This window comes from Phaethon aethereus (genome assembly GCF_964289735.1).
Source record: "Phaethon aethereus genome assembly, chromosome: 2".
NCBI lineage: Eukaryota > Metazoa > Chordata > Aves > Phaethontiformes > Phaethontidae > Phaethon > Phaethon aethereus.
In genome coordinates, this window is record NC_138582.1 from 48,923,125 (window position 1) to 48,941,248 (window position 18,124).

Below are 18,124 nucleotides of genomic sequence, written 5' to 3' on the forward strand. Positions count from 1 at the left end.
GTGGGTGTGTGGATCTGGTGGAGGGCAGGAAGGCCCTGCGGAGGGATCTGGATAGGCTGGATCGATGGGCAGAGGTCAACTGTATGATGTTTAACAAGGCCAAGTGCCAGGTCCTGCACTTGGGTCACAACAACCCCATGCAACGCTACAGGCTTGGGGAAGAGTGGCTGGAGAGCTGCCCGGCAGAAAACAACCTGGGGGTGCTGGTTGACAGCCGGCTGAACAGGAGCTGGCAGTGTGCCCAGGTGGCCAAGAAGGCCAACAGCATCCTGGCCTGTATCAGAACTAGTGTGGCCAGCAGGAGTAGGGAAGTGATTGTGCCCCTGTACTTGGCACTGGTGAGGCCGCACCTCGAACCCTGTGTTCAGTTTTGGGCCCCTCACTACAAGAAGGATGCTGAGGTGCTCGAGTGTGTCCAAAGAAGGGCAACAAAGCTGGTGAGGGGTCTGGAGCACAAGTCTTATGAGGAGCGGCTGAGGGAACTGGGGTTGTTTAGTCTGAAGAAAAGGAGGCTGAGGGGAGACCTTATCGCTCTCTACAACTACCTGAAAGGGGGTTGTGGCGACGTGGGTGTTGGTCTCTTCTCCCAAGTAACCAGCGATAGGACGAGAGGAAATGGCCTCAAGTTACGCCAGGGGAGGTTTAGATTGGATATTAGGAAAAATTTGTTCACCAAGAGGATGGTCAAGCATTGGAACAGGCTGCCCGGGGAGGTGGTGGAGTCGCGATTTCTGGAAGTGTTCAAAAAACGTGTGGATGTGGTGCTTCAGGACATGGTTTAGGGATCATGGTGGCACTGGATTAATGGTTGGACTTGATGATCTTGAAGGTCCTTTCCAACCTTAGTGATTCTGTGATTTGATTAAGACAAGTAGAGATAAAAGAGGAAGACTGAATACCCTTGCCTTGTCCAGTCGGCGTGACCAACCCCAGAGACTCTCACCAGAGCTCCCTGGCTGGAATTCTGTCTCTCTCTCATTTGATCCTTCAGGACTACACTGGCATTTTCCACTTGCCACAGAAAGGAAAAGAGTATCAGTTCAATTGCTTTTATCAATCTTTATCTGGGATGCTACTCTGGAGGCATAGCAAAGGACATAGTCTCAGATACCACAAAAAGGGACGCAATTCTTTCTCTACTAAGACCTATGCAAAATTGGGATTTGGGGCTATTTCACTCAGAAAACAATCCTCAAACTATCACACTTAGAGGCCAAACATTTCTATAAATCTTCCAGAGGCGAATGGAGGCTCCTGCCTTCCAAATGCACATTAAAACATGGTATGCTACACACACCTACAGAATGCTGTGAGAAGATGGCAGACAGAAGGACACCTGTATATGTCTCATGACAACTGCTTTTTTGTGACTAGTTCACTTGCAATGTAATGGTGTCCAATTTTGTAGTGTTAGGCCTTTGAAGTAACACCTGCAATGTATGCATTATGTGAATGCTTTCTGAAATAAAAATTAAAAAGAAATGCATTGCTTTTAACTAGATTAAATTCAACAAATAGTCTCTTGATTTTCTTGCCAAAAACTCTGCTGTAAGAACCCTGATAAGAAGGTAAATGGCTTGTCAGTTCTAGAGCCGTCATTTTTAAAAATAAATTTTAAGGTAAGAAACTTCTAAAAGAAGACCCCTCTACTTGAAATGTAATTCATGAATACTGGGATCTTTGATGGTTGGAGAGAAAACACGATTTTACCTAACAGATTTTTTTTTTAATCTCTTCTGGTATATTAACTAGAAAGAGAAAAAAAAAAAATCAAAACTATCGTGAAAACATTTACTGAGCACTACGTTAAAATCTGTTTTATAGCAGGGAAAACAGTTCTCTCAAAATTTGTCAATACTGACTTTGACTGCCTTGTGGGAGCTTGAGAATAAATACATTTACATTGTCTCTCCTATGGCTCTGGTTTTAACATTCTTTTTAAATAGTCCATTATGAAAGTGCTTGATTTTAGACCACAACATACGGTATCTAATTTGATAAGAGGCTGAGTTAATGTACATCAATGCAATTGTTCTTTCTCTTTTTGTCTCACATTGCACCCTGTGTTACTGTGGTAGACACTAACTACTACTAGTTTAAGAAATGAAACCATGGCATTTAACATACTGATTTAAGATGCAGGTTTTAAACAGTCATTTACGTGACCTGCATTCTCTAGTTATTACATAAAAAGAGGGATACTGACCATCTGCAAAAAATATATATATACCCCTATTTGGGTAAGTTAATGTGTCTGAATTAAGTACATGAGTATTCCCCGTTGAAATTGGCAAGTGTTTAAATCAGGAACTGAGGCAAGTGCATAAATGAAATTGTTTGGGGTTCTCTTTGTTATTTTAACTGCTAGACATGCTGGAAAGATTTTTTTCTTCCTCTAAGAAGCCTGCAATTTGACCAACAAGTGCAGGAAGGACCAAACATTGTAGGAAACAACATGAAATTGAATTTTTATTTCCACCCTGTTACTCCCCAAATCATTCTCAACAGAACTGATTAACAACCCATATAAGCCTACAGCCATCACCTTTGAACAGCAACTTCCTTACAAAGGGTGTGAATGAATGGATTCAGCGCACTGGAGCTGAGCAGATGCACATGTAGGCATGTGTAAAAGGTGAGGAGGAGAAGGAGCTGACAGAACTAATATTGACCTGGACATTGCTGTCAGAGTGCCCAGGAAGGTCACAGATGAAAAGAGACTCAACGTAAACAAAGTCTTGAAGGTTAGAAGTTTATCTTCAACACCATAGGTAGAAAAGGTAATTAAGAGATTTGCCAAGTTTGGAAGATCTGCTGGCCAGTTTCAGAAAGCAGCAGGAGCTGCACAGTTTTCAGAAAGAAAGGAAGCAGAAGCAGGTTGATGCTTAGATAAACTTTACAGTCATTCTACATCTAACAGCTTTACCTAAGAAAGTATGGAAATTTTCTTCTTATTCTTTCCTGGAACAATTCCTAGTCAATCAAACCAGCCTATGCAAACACACTGCAAAAAAACTCTTATTAAAGAAAGAAATATTGCATGATGCTACTTACCTGCCTGTCTACTTCTGGAAGCAAAAGCAGGAGGTATTGTTGAAAATGCTGAGGTAAAGAAGCAAAGGTGTGTTTATTTATTAAAGCCCTCAGGTTAGTGTTCACTAGAATAGATCCTGGTGTTTCTATGTCAATATCCTCAGCTTTGGTCCATTTCAAATGTCCTGGAGTAAATAAACAGAAATAACTTTAAACATAAACAAAGGAAGAAAGTAAGAATGATTCTTATCACGTTTTTAGCTTTTATTGTACAACACAGTAAGCTCCAAAGAAACGGTACTCTGAGAAGGGTAACATAGCCTTTTCTAGGTGTCTTAACAGCTTCTTTTACATTCCCTGTATTTTTCTCTTGAGCTCTTACAGGATCCATGTCCCAGTCAACATCACAGCTGACATATTCTTATTTCCAGCTCAAGAGACCAACTCAACTCAGCAGCAGGAGAAAATTTTCTTGTCATATCATCAACATAATTATAAGCATCCATTTCCAAGCAAAAGGCTGCTTGACGAGGCTGATGTGAATCAATCATTGCAGAGCTTCTCTTTCACCATGCTCCACATCTGCAGTGCACTATGGCCTACATAACTTGTCCCACAGCACCTGCTAAAAACTGCCTCTGTGAATAGACAGTGATCATAGAGATGAGACTATTCAAGGCGTTAAATTAGTTTCTGAAAACATGCATTTTTCAGAATTTTCATAAGAACCTATGACCTAAAATGATCAACACACAGAAGGCAGCAGCAGGAATTATCAGAGGTTTAGAAAACAGGGTCTGTGAGGAAAAATACAAACCCAGGAATGAGTAAGATAAAGAGTCCGCAGAAGGAAGGGGAAATGCATAAATGGATGATGCACAGGGGTGAAAAACCATGTCTTCTTAGTGTCCGCAGTGGATAGCAAGGTAACGAGCTTAAACCCTTGCACAGTCAGAAGTATTTCAACCATCAAGGACAAGGAGACACTGGATTAGATCCATAGGGAGGCATTACAGTCTCCAGCAGTGGAAATCTTTAAGAATATGTTAGCCAAATACCTGTCAGAAATGACAGGTATATAACTGATTTTGTCCTATGACTGACAAACAAATTAGATGACCACTGTAGGTCCCATCTGTTCTAATTTTTTATTATTTCTATGATAATATTTAAAAGATGCTTTTTAAAGCTCCTTAAAGAGCAATTACTACAACCTGCTTCAGGGTATATACATCCTGCTACAATCCTTTTTTCCTCTCAGTCTTAACATTGTATAATACTCAATATGGAAATAGAAGAAATGGGGAGTCCAGGGGGCTGGAGAAACTCTGAAGCTTCCAACCCCTCCCAGGAAACTCCTCCAGGTTTTGATCTGTTGGACTTTCAAATATTTCAAAGATTTACAAAAAGGGTCTTAACTAAATCATACACAAACTCCAACAGAATCTCTAAAAAAGCAACTGAAAAGAATATTCCACTACTATGAGCAATGAAGGCATTTAGCATTCACATAGGACCTCTCAGCAAGAATTACAGCTGACACATTAAGAAGAATAAATATGTTTTACAAATGGGGGAATTTGGGCATACTGATTATTAGGAACTTCTCAACTACTCATGCTACAACTACTTAACAGTAACATTAATAAAAATAATGCAATTATGCTTTAGATTGCTTGGAAAGCCTATAGCGGTCTCCCCTGAAAGGCTATAACATCACTCACACAATGTACAAATGAAAGAAAAAGCAGCAGATTTGTAAACGGGGAAAGTTCCCCTTCATCCACAGCCTCCTAAACAACATTGCTGCAATTTCCTTTTGCTTTTCAGCAGACAATACTAACTGAAGGATACAAGGATTATTTTGCACTCAGCACAAGATAACCTTTTCCAACATGTATTTCCAACATACTGTATTTCAGTACAGCAAAGACTCCATTACTAACGAACGCCCTGTTCTAGAGGACAACTGTATGGAAGAAGTGCTCATTTTCATGAATGCATCACAATAAACTGTCCTCACCATCTGTTCCACCCACTCAATATAAATGCAAAAAGAACACAGTCCCCTACTGTAACACAAGTAGTATGATGTATCTGATTTTAATGCCTGTATGTATACCCTTTTCTTTAATCAATACAGAATACAAATCCCCATATTCTAAGTGACTCCAAATTGGAGTAACATTTTCCCCAGCTGACCCTTCATATCCTATGCAAAGACATACACATAGAGATGATCTAAACTAAAAGAAGATATATGACTGTAAAGTCAGTAACATCCTTCAGTGGCAGGTATTTTAATAGTGTGAAAAGCCCAAGACTGTATCAGAAAGTCAAACCGAATTCTGTGTGCCTTGGTCACACATTTTCTGATTTATTTGACCTGCTGCCACTTACTGGCTACTATGAAGGTTTTATCAAACTTAAGGAAGAAATATGTATATTATTCCTAGGTCAATACCTCACTGTGGATGCCCAGCATAGCCATGCTTTAAAAAAACCAAATCTGTTCAGAACTACAACAAATTCTCTCTCCTGCACCCTTCCCATGGCTAATTTAGGATGTTTATTGCAGGTCTCAAGTTTGTAATCAGATTTAGTGAAGTATTTGGGAGTAGCATGGAAAGTAGTAGTTCTGTGGGAATATAAAAAGAATATGCCACTACTGCATAGCGAATTGTAACTGTGAGAGGAATTTATGACAAAACACATGCCAATGTTTTTTGTATTGTTTTCCACAGAGAAAGACATTCTGAATCCTTATATTGCTGCGACCAGAGTTTGAGGGGATCACTGCCCAGATCACAAATAGAACCTGAAAGACAAGAGAGAAACTCAAGCTTACAGTGTCCAAAAAGAAGGTATTAGTCTCCAACATAGAGAATTAACTATGAAAAGGATGGGAGCACCAATGTTCTACATCAAAGTATAAAAATAAAAAAGGATAGAAATCACATAGTTGCCAGAATCAGTTAACTAAAGGGAGGAAAAGTCATCATATTTAATGGAGCTTAGAAAGCCTACCAAACACAATATGCAGTGAATGCTGGGCAGATCAGCAGAGTTTCAGACAATCAAACAATGCCTGGAACCGAACTGTGCACTACACAGGACACTGGACCTATTCTCAAAGGTGGTCAACAACTGTTCTGTCAGTATCCCAAGAAATATTATGTCATAAGAGAAACATTTCAACAGGTACAAGAACAGAAACCCTTGAACCTTACACGAAGTTCCCCGCATACCAAGTGTAGTGTCCCAAAAGGCAAGAGGATTTTTTCTGAAATCCACAAAAAAATCTAATTAATTCACTCTACATTTGACATCATGGGCCAACAGAGGAATGTATATATGAAATTATGTACCTCAGTCCTAAATCTAGAGGAAAGTTACAGCAAATCATCTAAATTTGAACGTATCTTTGCATAGCAAAAGTTGCAATACTGAAGGACTATTTTCGGTTTTGAATAATGCCATTTGATCAACATAGAGAACTAGCTATCCATCTGAGACTGATGAATACTCGGCAGGAAGATCATATATGAAAACAAAATACATTTTCATGGGAGGTTGTGATACAATAAGGCTTTCAGGAAACAGTTCACCAGAACTAGCAACAGCATATTTAACAACCAACCTACGATATCTAGAAAGTAAAGTACCTTCAAGCTATTTTACAGAATCATATACATATATACAAAAATAGGACTAGGTCGGATCACTAATAAAGAACAGTCTTATCACCTCAAAGACAGGCATCAAATAATTTTTAGGATGATCCAGCCACTACAAAAAGCTTGTTTGCTAACTTTTCCAATATGGCCACATTGAAAAATACTTCTCTAAGTGATTCAGCAGTCTGCTGAATGCAAAAAGTCCCCTGTAAAGATAAAGAAATGGTTATGTAATTATTCTACTTTACTTTAGCCGAGACAAGAGTCTTAGTGAACAGTACATTTTCTGCTCCTTAGGGAACATTTCCAATTATATTTCATGCAGAGCAGGAAAATCTGCCTATCACACGGAGATACTGAGAATTTACTCTTAGCATCTCTTCAGAGAAAATTCTTCATTAATTACAGATCATCATCCATGGAACTTGCTAAAAAACACAGAAAATAAAACCAGAAACTGTATCTACCACCTCAAGAGATGTAGCTTCAAAATAATTAAGGATCCAAGTGAAGAAACAAATAAACCCAAGAAAGAGCATCAACCAAAAATTATATGGCAAATCTCTGTACAACGTAGAATAATGCAAGTGAAGAAAAGAGGTTTAACTTCTAATAGGTCAGGTATGTAAGCAAATATGCTATTATGTTTGGGAATAAATGCATATTAGACTGCAAGCAAATTTACCAGGAAGAAAGAGTATTTGCTACATCCACCCCCATCCCCCCAAAAATCATAACGGAGTAATCAGAAGCTAATTTGCTAAACGACTTCTCTTATCTACAGTTGCTTAGGTCTGTCAAACTTTAAAAAGCAACTACAGAAAAGCATTCTGGGAGAAAAAGAATTGCCCATGGATTTTCCAGGTAGCCAGAAAGAAAGATGCCTTCTTGAGAAAGGGTCAGCCGCTGAGTTTGAAAAAGGGACAGATAAATCGGAAAAATAAAACTTTTAAAAAGAACACAGAGTTTAGAAAAATATCAGTATTACAATAGCAAGTAAGATTATTTATTTTACTCCTACTCACCTAAGCCAGATTTTTTTAACCTCTTTAAGTGCTGGTTTGTTTGTTTTCCAGTTGGAGACTTTTGCCCATTTTTCATCTCTTTATCAGAACCATCTGCTTCACCATTTTTAGATTCAGAACCTTAGGGAAAAATAAAACCCCCCAAACATGATACTGATGCACTTGTACCAACAATCCCCCCAGCAGCCCCTACATTGTAAACAAAACAAAAATAGATTTTAAAAAAATTGACATCTACTTGCTGAAAGGCAATACACCTTTTTGGTCACAATATGATTCCTCATCATCAGAGGAAATGGAAGTAAAAGGACAATAAATCAATTAAGTGCTGAAAACTAAAGTTTACTGAACGCTGAAGTCAATAAAAATGTTCACTGATCTAATAAAAATAACGTTTTCCTATAATGCCCAAGAGATATCTTTTAAAATATTTTAACCTTAAGTTATGGGGCAGTAAAGCAATCTAAAGGTAAAAAAGATTATTTCTTTCTGAAAAAACATTTATTATAAAAGAGATATGCCTGGAAATAAAATTGTCAATCTGTGTTAAACATAGACATCTCTTAATCTGTGTTAAACATAGAAATGTCTTAAAATGAAGCAACTTCACCACCAGAACTAAAGGTCAAGGTTATGCTGCAGTGATAAGCATGGTACCAGAAGAAGAAAAGCTAACAAAAAGATCCAAGTATTGCAATGCTGAAATGAGACACAAATTCACATTCACAGAGTAGCTTGCCTTCCCCCCCCTCCCCGCAATGGTATTGAAAACCAGCATGTGGTCCTCCATTGGAGTTACAGACCCAAACAAAATGTTACTTCGCATTCCTTTAAAGCTGCTACTATTACCAATTGTCATTTTACTGTGTGCTTTCAGTTCTTTATTAAAGAAAAATCTCCCTCCTTGAGATATCAGATTTGATAAGGAAATAAAGACATTAAACAAAGCCACCAAGTGCAAACATTATTTCAGCAGTCCCAAATTCTGTATGCTACACAGCTGGTTCAGAGGACGGCTCTGTGACTAGAGCTGATCTTCCAAACGGTCCTTTAGCTATTTACCTGAAGGTGAATCCGACTGCTCATCAGACACCTTTAATGGTGTCAAAACAACACGAGGAACAGTCTTGTTTACCATCATTGAGACTCCATTTCTTCTTTTCTGCTGTTGTCTTAAAGCCTACAAGACGATAACAAAACATAAATATGTAACAAAAAATAAGGTTTGTAAGTGAATTACATGAGACATTTCTCTACCATTAAACTGAATCTCTTAAAATAAGCATAATTTACATAGCTACTGACTTGCCAGACTTCACACTCGTCCCCTTTATGTCATTTTCCTTTAAAATATAAAATCAGGCTTTTGGTTATAAAGAGAAAGAAGATGCACCATAGATCATTTTCCACTACAGTTTTGAGAACAAAGAAGCACATAACTGTTTCCTCTACCTTAACAGCACAACATGATAACCCATGGAATGTGAAACTAAGACTTCCAAGTAAAAAAAAAGTAAAATAAATGTTTCAAAACCAGAATAAAAATATATATGTCTGCACATCTCTCGCAGGTGCATCCTCTCCAGTATACTGCTCAGTCAATCAAGTTAACACAGAGTGTCATCAGTATGTACAGCATGTAAGGACTACAGTATTGATGCACTCACTCAGCCGTGAGTAGTGCTGCACAAAATCACTGAACATGGCAGGAATCATTTATTTTTGTGAAGGGAATCAGTCCTAATCTTGGAAACCTTGCAGCACTTGGCTTCTGTCTGCTTGACTTTGGGCATTAACCTTCAGAACACGAACATGATGGTGTTCTGGCAAATCTGGGGAAAAATGATACAAGAATAAATCTCTATAAATGGGAGTCCTTTGTGTTCCATAAATGGATCAAATACAGGGTTGATAATGTAATACAAAATATTTAAAGATATTAAAGATTAGAAATAGCAAATACCTGTCAGACTGTTTTATATGGAAAATGATATCTGCTTCAAAAGATCTCAAAACATACAAATATGAATACTTGCCAATTAATACATTTGCAAGCATTAAAATTCTGCAATTAATCAGAATGGGCTGGGCTTAATACAGATCTCTCCTATCCTCCTGTCTATTTTTTGCCAATCTTGCTGTGCACTCTCTTTTTATAACTGTGATTTGTGTTATGATCTTGGGGGGGGGAATTTATTAAAGTAATACTGTATCAACAAGGAACATATTTGATATGAATTATCCATGTAGGTTTATGAGCGTGAATGACTGATGCCTTATAAGGTTTAAGTCTGTAACTTCAACTAATCTGTAATATCTTTCTAAAATGTTCACATAGCTAAATTAAAAAAAAAAATCTCAGGAAAAAAAAGGAAGAAATCGATATCACTCTATTCCTCTAAATAACACACTATACAACATAAAATACACCAAGCCACACAAAAGCTATTTCATCGATTAACCCCTTTTATAGTACACTTCTTAAAAGACACATAAGCACTCTGCAATAAAAAGCGAATCAGAACACTTCAAACCAAACAAAGAGAGTAAGCTGGTCAGATCTGCACTGAACCAAAGAAGCAAGCACAAAGCCATGAAGACCAGTCTATACTTCACACACTTTGTGACAGAAAATTCATACTGGTATTGAGCAAGCACAGCCAGACTTGTGGACAGAAAATTCCAAAATGTTAACATTTCTCAAAAATTTCCCAAAATTCCAAAAATTACCCTCAGTGCAGTCCTGCCAAGCTAAGTGTCAAACTAGGTGATCCTTATTTAATAGTAATACCACTGAGACAGTAACAAATAGTCCACTAAAAATTAACTGAAAAGACAGCCAAATTCTGTGCCAACAGCATACCAATATAACCGCAACCCAAACTTTGCACTGTTGTGCCCTACAGCCTGATTTGCCTGAAGAGCAAAGAGATACCCATCCTCAGTGTCATCCTCCCTGACAAATAAGTAAGATCCCAAACAGTGGCCCATGATCTCCTCCAGCCTCCTCCTGACCTTTCAAGATAATTTCCACCTTTACAAGGGACCATAGCCTTGTTGCCAGAATCCGTAAGAAAAAAACATTTTAAAGATTTATACAGCCACTGTGACAAAGGTAGATTCTTTGTAAATCCTCACAGTTGATTTTCCAATGCTTTAGACTGAACTCCCACAAATGAGAGAAATTAAGCAGCAGCGTATCCTCCGTCAATGACTGGTAGGCAGCGTTCGTACACCTTAGGTGACGCGCGCTGCTGGAGCGAGGGCAGCGGTACCCAATCCTTCTCAGGTGCACCACTTACCTTCTTTTGTGTTACAGGAAGGCCACTTGAGGACCTTAAGCACACATTTATGCAACTGATCTGGCACTTCCAAGGGGCAGCAGGCCACCCCATGCTCACAGAGCACTAATGCAAGACAGCACAGCTCATCCCAGCACTGCCAGGACACTCAGCCACAAGAGTGGGGAACAGCTGGGAGCAGGCAATTGTTGCTACCAGAACTATTTACTTTGAGGCATAGCCCACTTCTGTGCCACAGGCTAAGCACCTCAGCATGTGAGGATCAAGCACAACCCTTAAAGACTCCATTTCCCTTTCACACACATTTGCTTTTCAGGGTTTCTTTTTCCCTAACATTCATTTTTCACTGCCAGTCCCTCCCCCATCTTCTCCACTTTCACAACACAAGGAACCGATCACGACGCAGGGCCCGCAGTTGAGTTTGGAAATCAGTCTGTATGGGATAACTTAAGCTGACAGTAAAGCTACATACATGTGGACGCCTAAAAGATAGGTTGTAGAATGGAAAAAAATTAAAGCCATGTGGACGTCAAAATCCAAGTCAAAGTTTTAACACAAAGTGCCAATGAATTACGCTGTGCCCAGAGAATAAATGAACAATCTTCCCTATGCCTCTCTATCTTTTCTTTCGTCAAATGAAAGATACAAGACAGGAAAGAAGGGTGCAAAAATATTAAGTAAATAATCTACCAATTGATGTGCAGGGTAAAGAGATGGCTGAGATTTTGCTCAGTCACCCTATTTAGTGGGACATACTATTCCCAGCTAATCACAACAATTTTGTGTTAAATTATCCTTTGAATTTAAAGCTGCAGGGTCTGAAATTTTCGATAGACAAGTCTTTGCAAAACAACACAAGGGGCAACCCAGCAGAGGGAGAAACTGCCAACTGATGCCTAGTTACTAGTAAAGCCAAACACCAGAAAGAGTTAAGTATAAACCAAGGACACTCTCTGCAGTCTCTGCTGAGGACAAAGATATAACTTCTCTACACTTAGCCTGAAGGATATTAATTTTAGGATACAAGACTATTGTAGGGTAAGACAAGAATCTTGTACCCCAAGATTAATTCTATTTAGCTGGGAAGTCAATGGGATTACCCAAAGTGAAACATATACCAAACGCTTTACAATATTGATCTTTTAGTGCACCAAGTTAATTTAGTGCTTTCCTAGTAACCATGACCACATAAATCTCTAGTTTTTGCTCTTCTGGTAAAGGGAATAAACACAAAGTAGATGAGTCAAATTTGTAACTAGCACTGAAGAAAATGAGAAATTTTATAACGTATTCCAAAGAAAAATGGTTCCAGATCTCACTGTAGATACAGAAAGAGTAACTAACACAAACTACATTGGCATCTTTTACTGACACAGCCTTTTGCATCTGATCCATATTTACAGATATATAACCTCCTAGCTGTGCTTCCTACAGATCTGCAAGAAGAGAGATGATGATTCTACCAAATGATAAGGTGTCATTTTTACTATGGAAAGTAGAGAAATACATACAGCACATATGATAGCTTACATAAAGTGTATTTTTCTTTAATGAGACTCCATGTTTATACTTCAAATGTATTCAATAATTTTGTGCTAAATGCTTGAGTTAAAAAAGCTGCAAGTTGTAAATTCCTAGAACTGATCACCGCTGAAGTATTCTGTAAAACATTACTACCCTCCTATCTGTACAGCACATAAATAAAAAAGGAGAAAAAGAAAATGCAAGTTAATGTGGTATACAAGTTAAACATTAAAAGCTCTCTTAAGTCACAACCAAAATATAGTACTTACATTCAGCCTTTCACAAGCAGACTTGCAAAGGACATCTGTGAATCTCTCGCACATAATGAGTATGGAGAATTCCCAATATTCCCATTCATAAAAATGAACCTGTGACCATCTGTTGAGTAACACTGCCATGGTCATTATACAGGGCTTGGAATAATTAATTTGTTTAATGAAATTATTTTTATTGCCAAAATCTTATAGTAACATATTAATCAATTTTCATCCAAAGAACTCAAAATAACGTAAAAAGATGAGTATTAAGAAAACACAAACTCTGAAGATAGATGGCAAAAGAAAAACACCATGCAATTAACAGTCATCTAATTCCAAGCAGTTTACTATAAAGAGGTGACAAGAACAAGTCTCCTCTTTTTCAGGGATTTTATGCCCCTGCTGGAGTATAGCAGTGTGTTGGAGGTTTCATGAATACCATTATCTGTTCTTAAGAATAATCATTTCATATTTAGTTGATCTTAACACAGGAAAGACTTCTTCATCCATGTGACAAAATGGTTGACTCTCTTTAGTAAAAACTAATAAAGTCATCTTTGAAGGAGGAATGAAAGGAAACAATAAACTAAAAGGTAGCTGGAGAGAGGGGAAACATACGTCCCCAAAAGAGCACCAGAAGCAAAATGTCAAGCTCTGTGCTCTCATTTTACTGCTGCTCAGGATATTTTAAAATTTTTTTTCTTTTCGACATCTTTTCTGCTCAGAATGAAAAAATGCATCATACAGATAATCCATTAATGCAGAAAGCTACTTTCATTTTAGCTTAAATGCATGACATGCTGAGAATGTTAAAAATTACCTTATTAACAACAAAGATACGTAACACTTGGTTGCATTAAGCAACATTGTCCCAGATTTCTATTTGTTCCATAAATGTCAAGTCTACATTCTGAAACTCATATCATGAAACATAACCTTTGAAATTTCACACATTATGGATCAGAAATGTAAAGCTATAGAAGTCTTCCATTCCGCCATGTGAAAAACACAAGCTATGATACACTGAGAAAGTCTACTGCACAAAATAACAGCTCTACATCATGGTCATGGATCCCAAATCCGGAAAGATGAAACACATCTATAGTTCATCACTGATTCACTTAACACCACCATAAAATTCAGTCTTTGTCCTCTCTCTCACCCTCATTTTGTTAGTAAAATTAAGACACCCTTTAATTACCATGTCTCCATTAAATTAAAATTTCTCAGTGGCAACCTGTTTCAGGGATACACAGAGCAGTTAAAACAGTAAGCACCACAAATCACAAAGAATAAACACATTATTATTTTCAGGATGCCACTACTTCTTATATTAAACATACATTAAAAGTCCTCAGTTATAACCATGCAAACATGAGATTAAAACAATAACAAAGCTGTCTTATGGAAACAGCTACAAAGTACAAAGTGCCATTTCTAAAGCATAAAGCAAATTAATTTACTGACAACCAGACTTGTACACCAAAAATTACAGTACTGGTGCCAAGTGTACACAAACGATCATTTGGAGATGAAGAATAGCGGTAGAACACCAGGCTGGAAGTTTGGAGACCTAAGGTTTATTTTCAAACTCTGCTAGTAACTTCTCAAATAAGCATCTATTCTTATCCCATGCCATCCTCCTACCCTATGACACTTACATTTGTATTTGGAACAAAAATAATTTCTTGCTGTCTGTTTGTTCTTTAGGTCCCAGCAGTGGTCAGGGTTTTTCTGTACCACTACAGTACACATTAACAACTGAACATTTATCTGTATGTTAACCAACATTGAATTAAAGTGCTTGGACATTTGTGGTGCAGAGACAGAGAGATGTGTGCATTTATGTGCATGTCTGTACACCTGCAAGCCAGCACTCTCTTTTCTAGGATTACAATAATGCATTCACAGCTACAGTTGCTGCAGATCATGATAGACTGAAAAGTAAACATTTTTGTTGCTTTCCCAACCAAAGAAACAAGAGAAGGACAAAAAACCATGTGATGCGTTCAACGTCTGTTCTAACTTGCATGTGAATGGGAATGATGATGGCATATGCATTGACTCAGTGACACTTTTTCTTTCCAAAGAGAAGAGTGTTGGTTCTTTTTTTAAATTGTTTGTGTAGTATTAAACTAATAATATCTAGCAGCTGAAAAGTGCTTCATGGGGAAATCTGTTTTTTGGCACAACAAAGCACATATAGGTAAGAAAACAGTGTGTAGAAAGCAGTTTCAAAACAAACTAAAATAAACATAGCAAAGTCAACACAAAATCTTAAAACAGTAATGAACACTTTCCATTAGGTCAAATTTGCACACATACTCTGCACAGGGTTCAAAGCATATACTGGGGACTTCAGGGCTAGAGTACTAAAAACATTTTGTTGTATTACCTCTCAGAGAAACAGATGCACAAATTTACATTGCACCAATGTAAGCAGTTGCAGTGTAATGCCTTTCTGCCAGACATCCTGTTTCAGCTTGGGTTCTGCCACATGCACACACCCCCTGAGCATACAGCCTTCTGGGGACCTGCCCAACAGTTACTGGAACGGCATTTGTATGTAACCGCTTGTCAGCGTTTTGTAGGAAGGCTTCCTAGAGCTCTGAAGAGTTGTGAGCTGTTCCAACTCCTGTCTTTCCCTGAGAAGGCCAACCATTTCTAGGATGCACTTCAAAATCAAGGCATGATTCATTTTCACCTGGCTATAATTTCATGTTATCAACTATTAAAATCAAAAGTTGTTCTTTTCATATGGCCCAGAAGAAGACATTCACTTAGACATCCGCTGCCACTATACGGAGAAATCATGTAACATCATCGGAAAAGCTTGACTGGGACTCTCATCTCCAGTGCTGATATTTGTCATTAATACACTAGCAATGACCAATCCTTCTTAAATAGTTCCCCAGGTTACTTAAAGGAAAACATTATCAGACAAGTGCAATGCTTAAGAACTAGGCCACTATCATCAGCTTGGTTGTCTGAGACTTGGGACAAGCAACTGCATCTACAGAACAGAACAAAGAGAATGCTTTTGACCTATATTTTGGAAAGAGATTCCACTACGTAGCAGTGGTAGATTTAACCAAAGGTAACGTTCATGCCAGGACATATTTTAAGTGAGGGACACGGTCCTATAGTGAGGTAGAGGGGCAACTACACTCAACACGGTACTGTTCTAAAGTTGCTTTAAATTTCTTAGTTATTTCTCAGAACAAGAAATTCTGGAAAATACATTTATTAAAACAGAAAACATGCAGAAGCACTGCAAAAAGCATGCTGTGCAAACAACCCCAGAGGAAAAACAAACAAGCAGAATACCCCATCAATTGGGAGCTAGTTACTAAAAAGTGGTACAAAAAGAATACAGGGATTGTGTGAATTCTGTCCCTTTCTTTCCATCACAGGTAAGGGCTGAGGACCATTGGCATGACCCAGAAGAAAGTCTCATAAACATTGTCTTGCATCTTACCAAAGCACTGTGTTGAGCAGCTGGTACATGCTGCCTATGCATAGGGACCTTTAGAGGGACATACCGTGCAGCCTGCCTTCGGGCAATGCATGTACTCCCTGAAGAGCTCCTGCTGGAACTCTTGCTCTTCCAGCTTCTTTTCCCCATTATGCAGTCTCCCTGCCATAGTTTCTCTGTCCTCTTCCCTAGACTTGTCTTGGCAATCAGAAAATCAGTTTAGTTTATCATCTTCAAACTTCCATTTTCCTGAATGCATTTTGTAAATTCCACTGTCCCTTTCCATGTCTCTCTAGAAGTCAAAAAGCAACATGTTTTCCTTGTTTTCCTTTTGTTGACAGGAAAATTTGTCAAGAATCATCACTTATGTTGCCAGACATCTGATCAAATGCTTCAGCTAGGGAGCCAGAATTCTCCAACTGTGGCCTTGGTAAATTTGTAGCATCTGAAATGAAACATAGGAAAATGGTTAACAGAGACACTGAGAAACTCCAGCAAACTTTCTATACCGAGGAATTCAGCAGAAAAAATACCTCTCATTTCACAGTGGATTTTCAGAGCCTTTCAGGAAGACACCCTGTGCTCAAATTCTAAGTGATAAGGATGTAATCATAAAGATCTCCTCTGTCATCTTTGTTTCTTTGGGGGTGAGGAAGGGGAAGGAGGGCAGGCAAATATATCAGGCTTATATCAGAACGTGCGAGTGAGTAGTTGCTCAAATGAGTCAAAGGATAGACACCACAGACAGACTCATACAGGATTACTTTCTACGGACAGCAAAATGCTTTATAACATAACCTGCATCTGGCTGTAGTCAAGGAAGTACGTCCTAACAGAATGAGTATGGAGGGAGCAAGACTGGTGAGTTTGCTCTTGTTCTTTTCTCAAAGCAAGATAAGCAGTGTGCCTGAGCTGAAGACAGGAAAGCAAAACCACACCAGTGGAGATCAGGATTCTACCTTCAGTGCCAACCTAGGCACTTGGACACCTGTGTCCTTAAAAAAACAAACAAACAAAGAAATATTGATAAACTAGTCCTGTGAATTTGGGTAAATCAGGGATAAATTACACTGTTCACCATTCTGCTCCGAAATTTAGTCTCTTGTTGCTTCAGGTTGTAGGTTGGTTTCTAATAATAATTACAGTTGTGCTAGAAAAGCCAGCCTGAAATATTATTTGGAGCTGTGCAGGTCTAATGTCCTATAATTCAGAAGCAACAGATGAGCCAAACCTTAACTTCCCCATAGCTCACTTACTGCTTGGGGCCTGACAGTATCCACTGGAAAAAAAGGGGGGTGGACTTGACAGTTCTACTCTACTATAAGAACAAATTGTATGGATGGGTGCCTTTCTTCTCCACAGAAAACTGCATCTACCCACTTTATGAATAAAATAGTGGCACATATATGAACCCAGCCACCAAGCATGCAGACAAAGCCCAAAGTTAAGAAAAACAAAACAAACCATGGCAGTAACATACCTTGTGTAGATTCCCTTATTTCCTGAGCTTCTCTCCTCCCAAACCCACTTGGCTGCTGTCTCTGGAGTTTCTGTCTCTACAAAGAGATCTGGATGCCCAGCACAGTCTCAGACATGTCCTGGTCTGTATTCAGATCCTGAGTCTGAATGGAGTATCCTTCTCTTCTCCCAAGAGAAAATTTATGGGTACCCTTCTTGGTGCTGATTCCAAAGTGCCAAAAGTGAGGCAGGATTTTCTTCCATGTCTGGGAGGTCTACTATCATCCCAGACATCATTCTAGTGCATCTTCAAGTTCTTTATCCTCTCTTGGTACTGCCCCAGGAAACAACTGGTACACTGATGGACAAGGTG

The 18,124-nt window shown here is 38.5% G+C and overlaps 1 protein-coding gene across 1 annotated transcript in view; it reads right to left on the bottom strand.

The window, feature by feature from the left end:
* The window catches only part of ASXL3 (ASXL transcriptional regulator 3), a gene marked incomplete at its 5' end in the record, with an annotated part of 126,974 nt that overhangs the window by 39,215 nt on the left and 69,635 nt on the right, over window positions 1-18,124 (bottom strand). Inside the window, 3 exons of the mRNA XM_082015318.1 lie at window positions 3,055-3,218; window positions 7,736-7,855; window positions 8,798-8,915. Of these exons, the coding sequence (XP_081871444.1) occupies window positions 3,055-3,218; window positions 7,736-7,855; window positions 8,798-8,915 (402 nt within the window). The remainder of the gene's footprint in view (window positions 1-3,054; window positions 3,219-7,735; window positions 7,856-8,797; window positions 8,916-18,124) is intronic.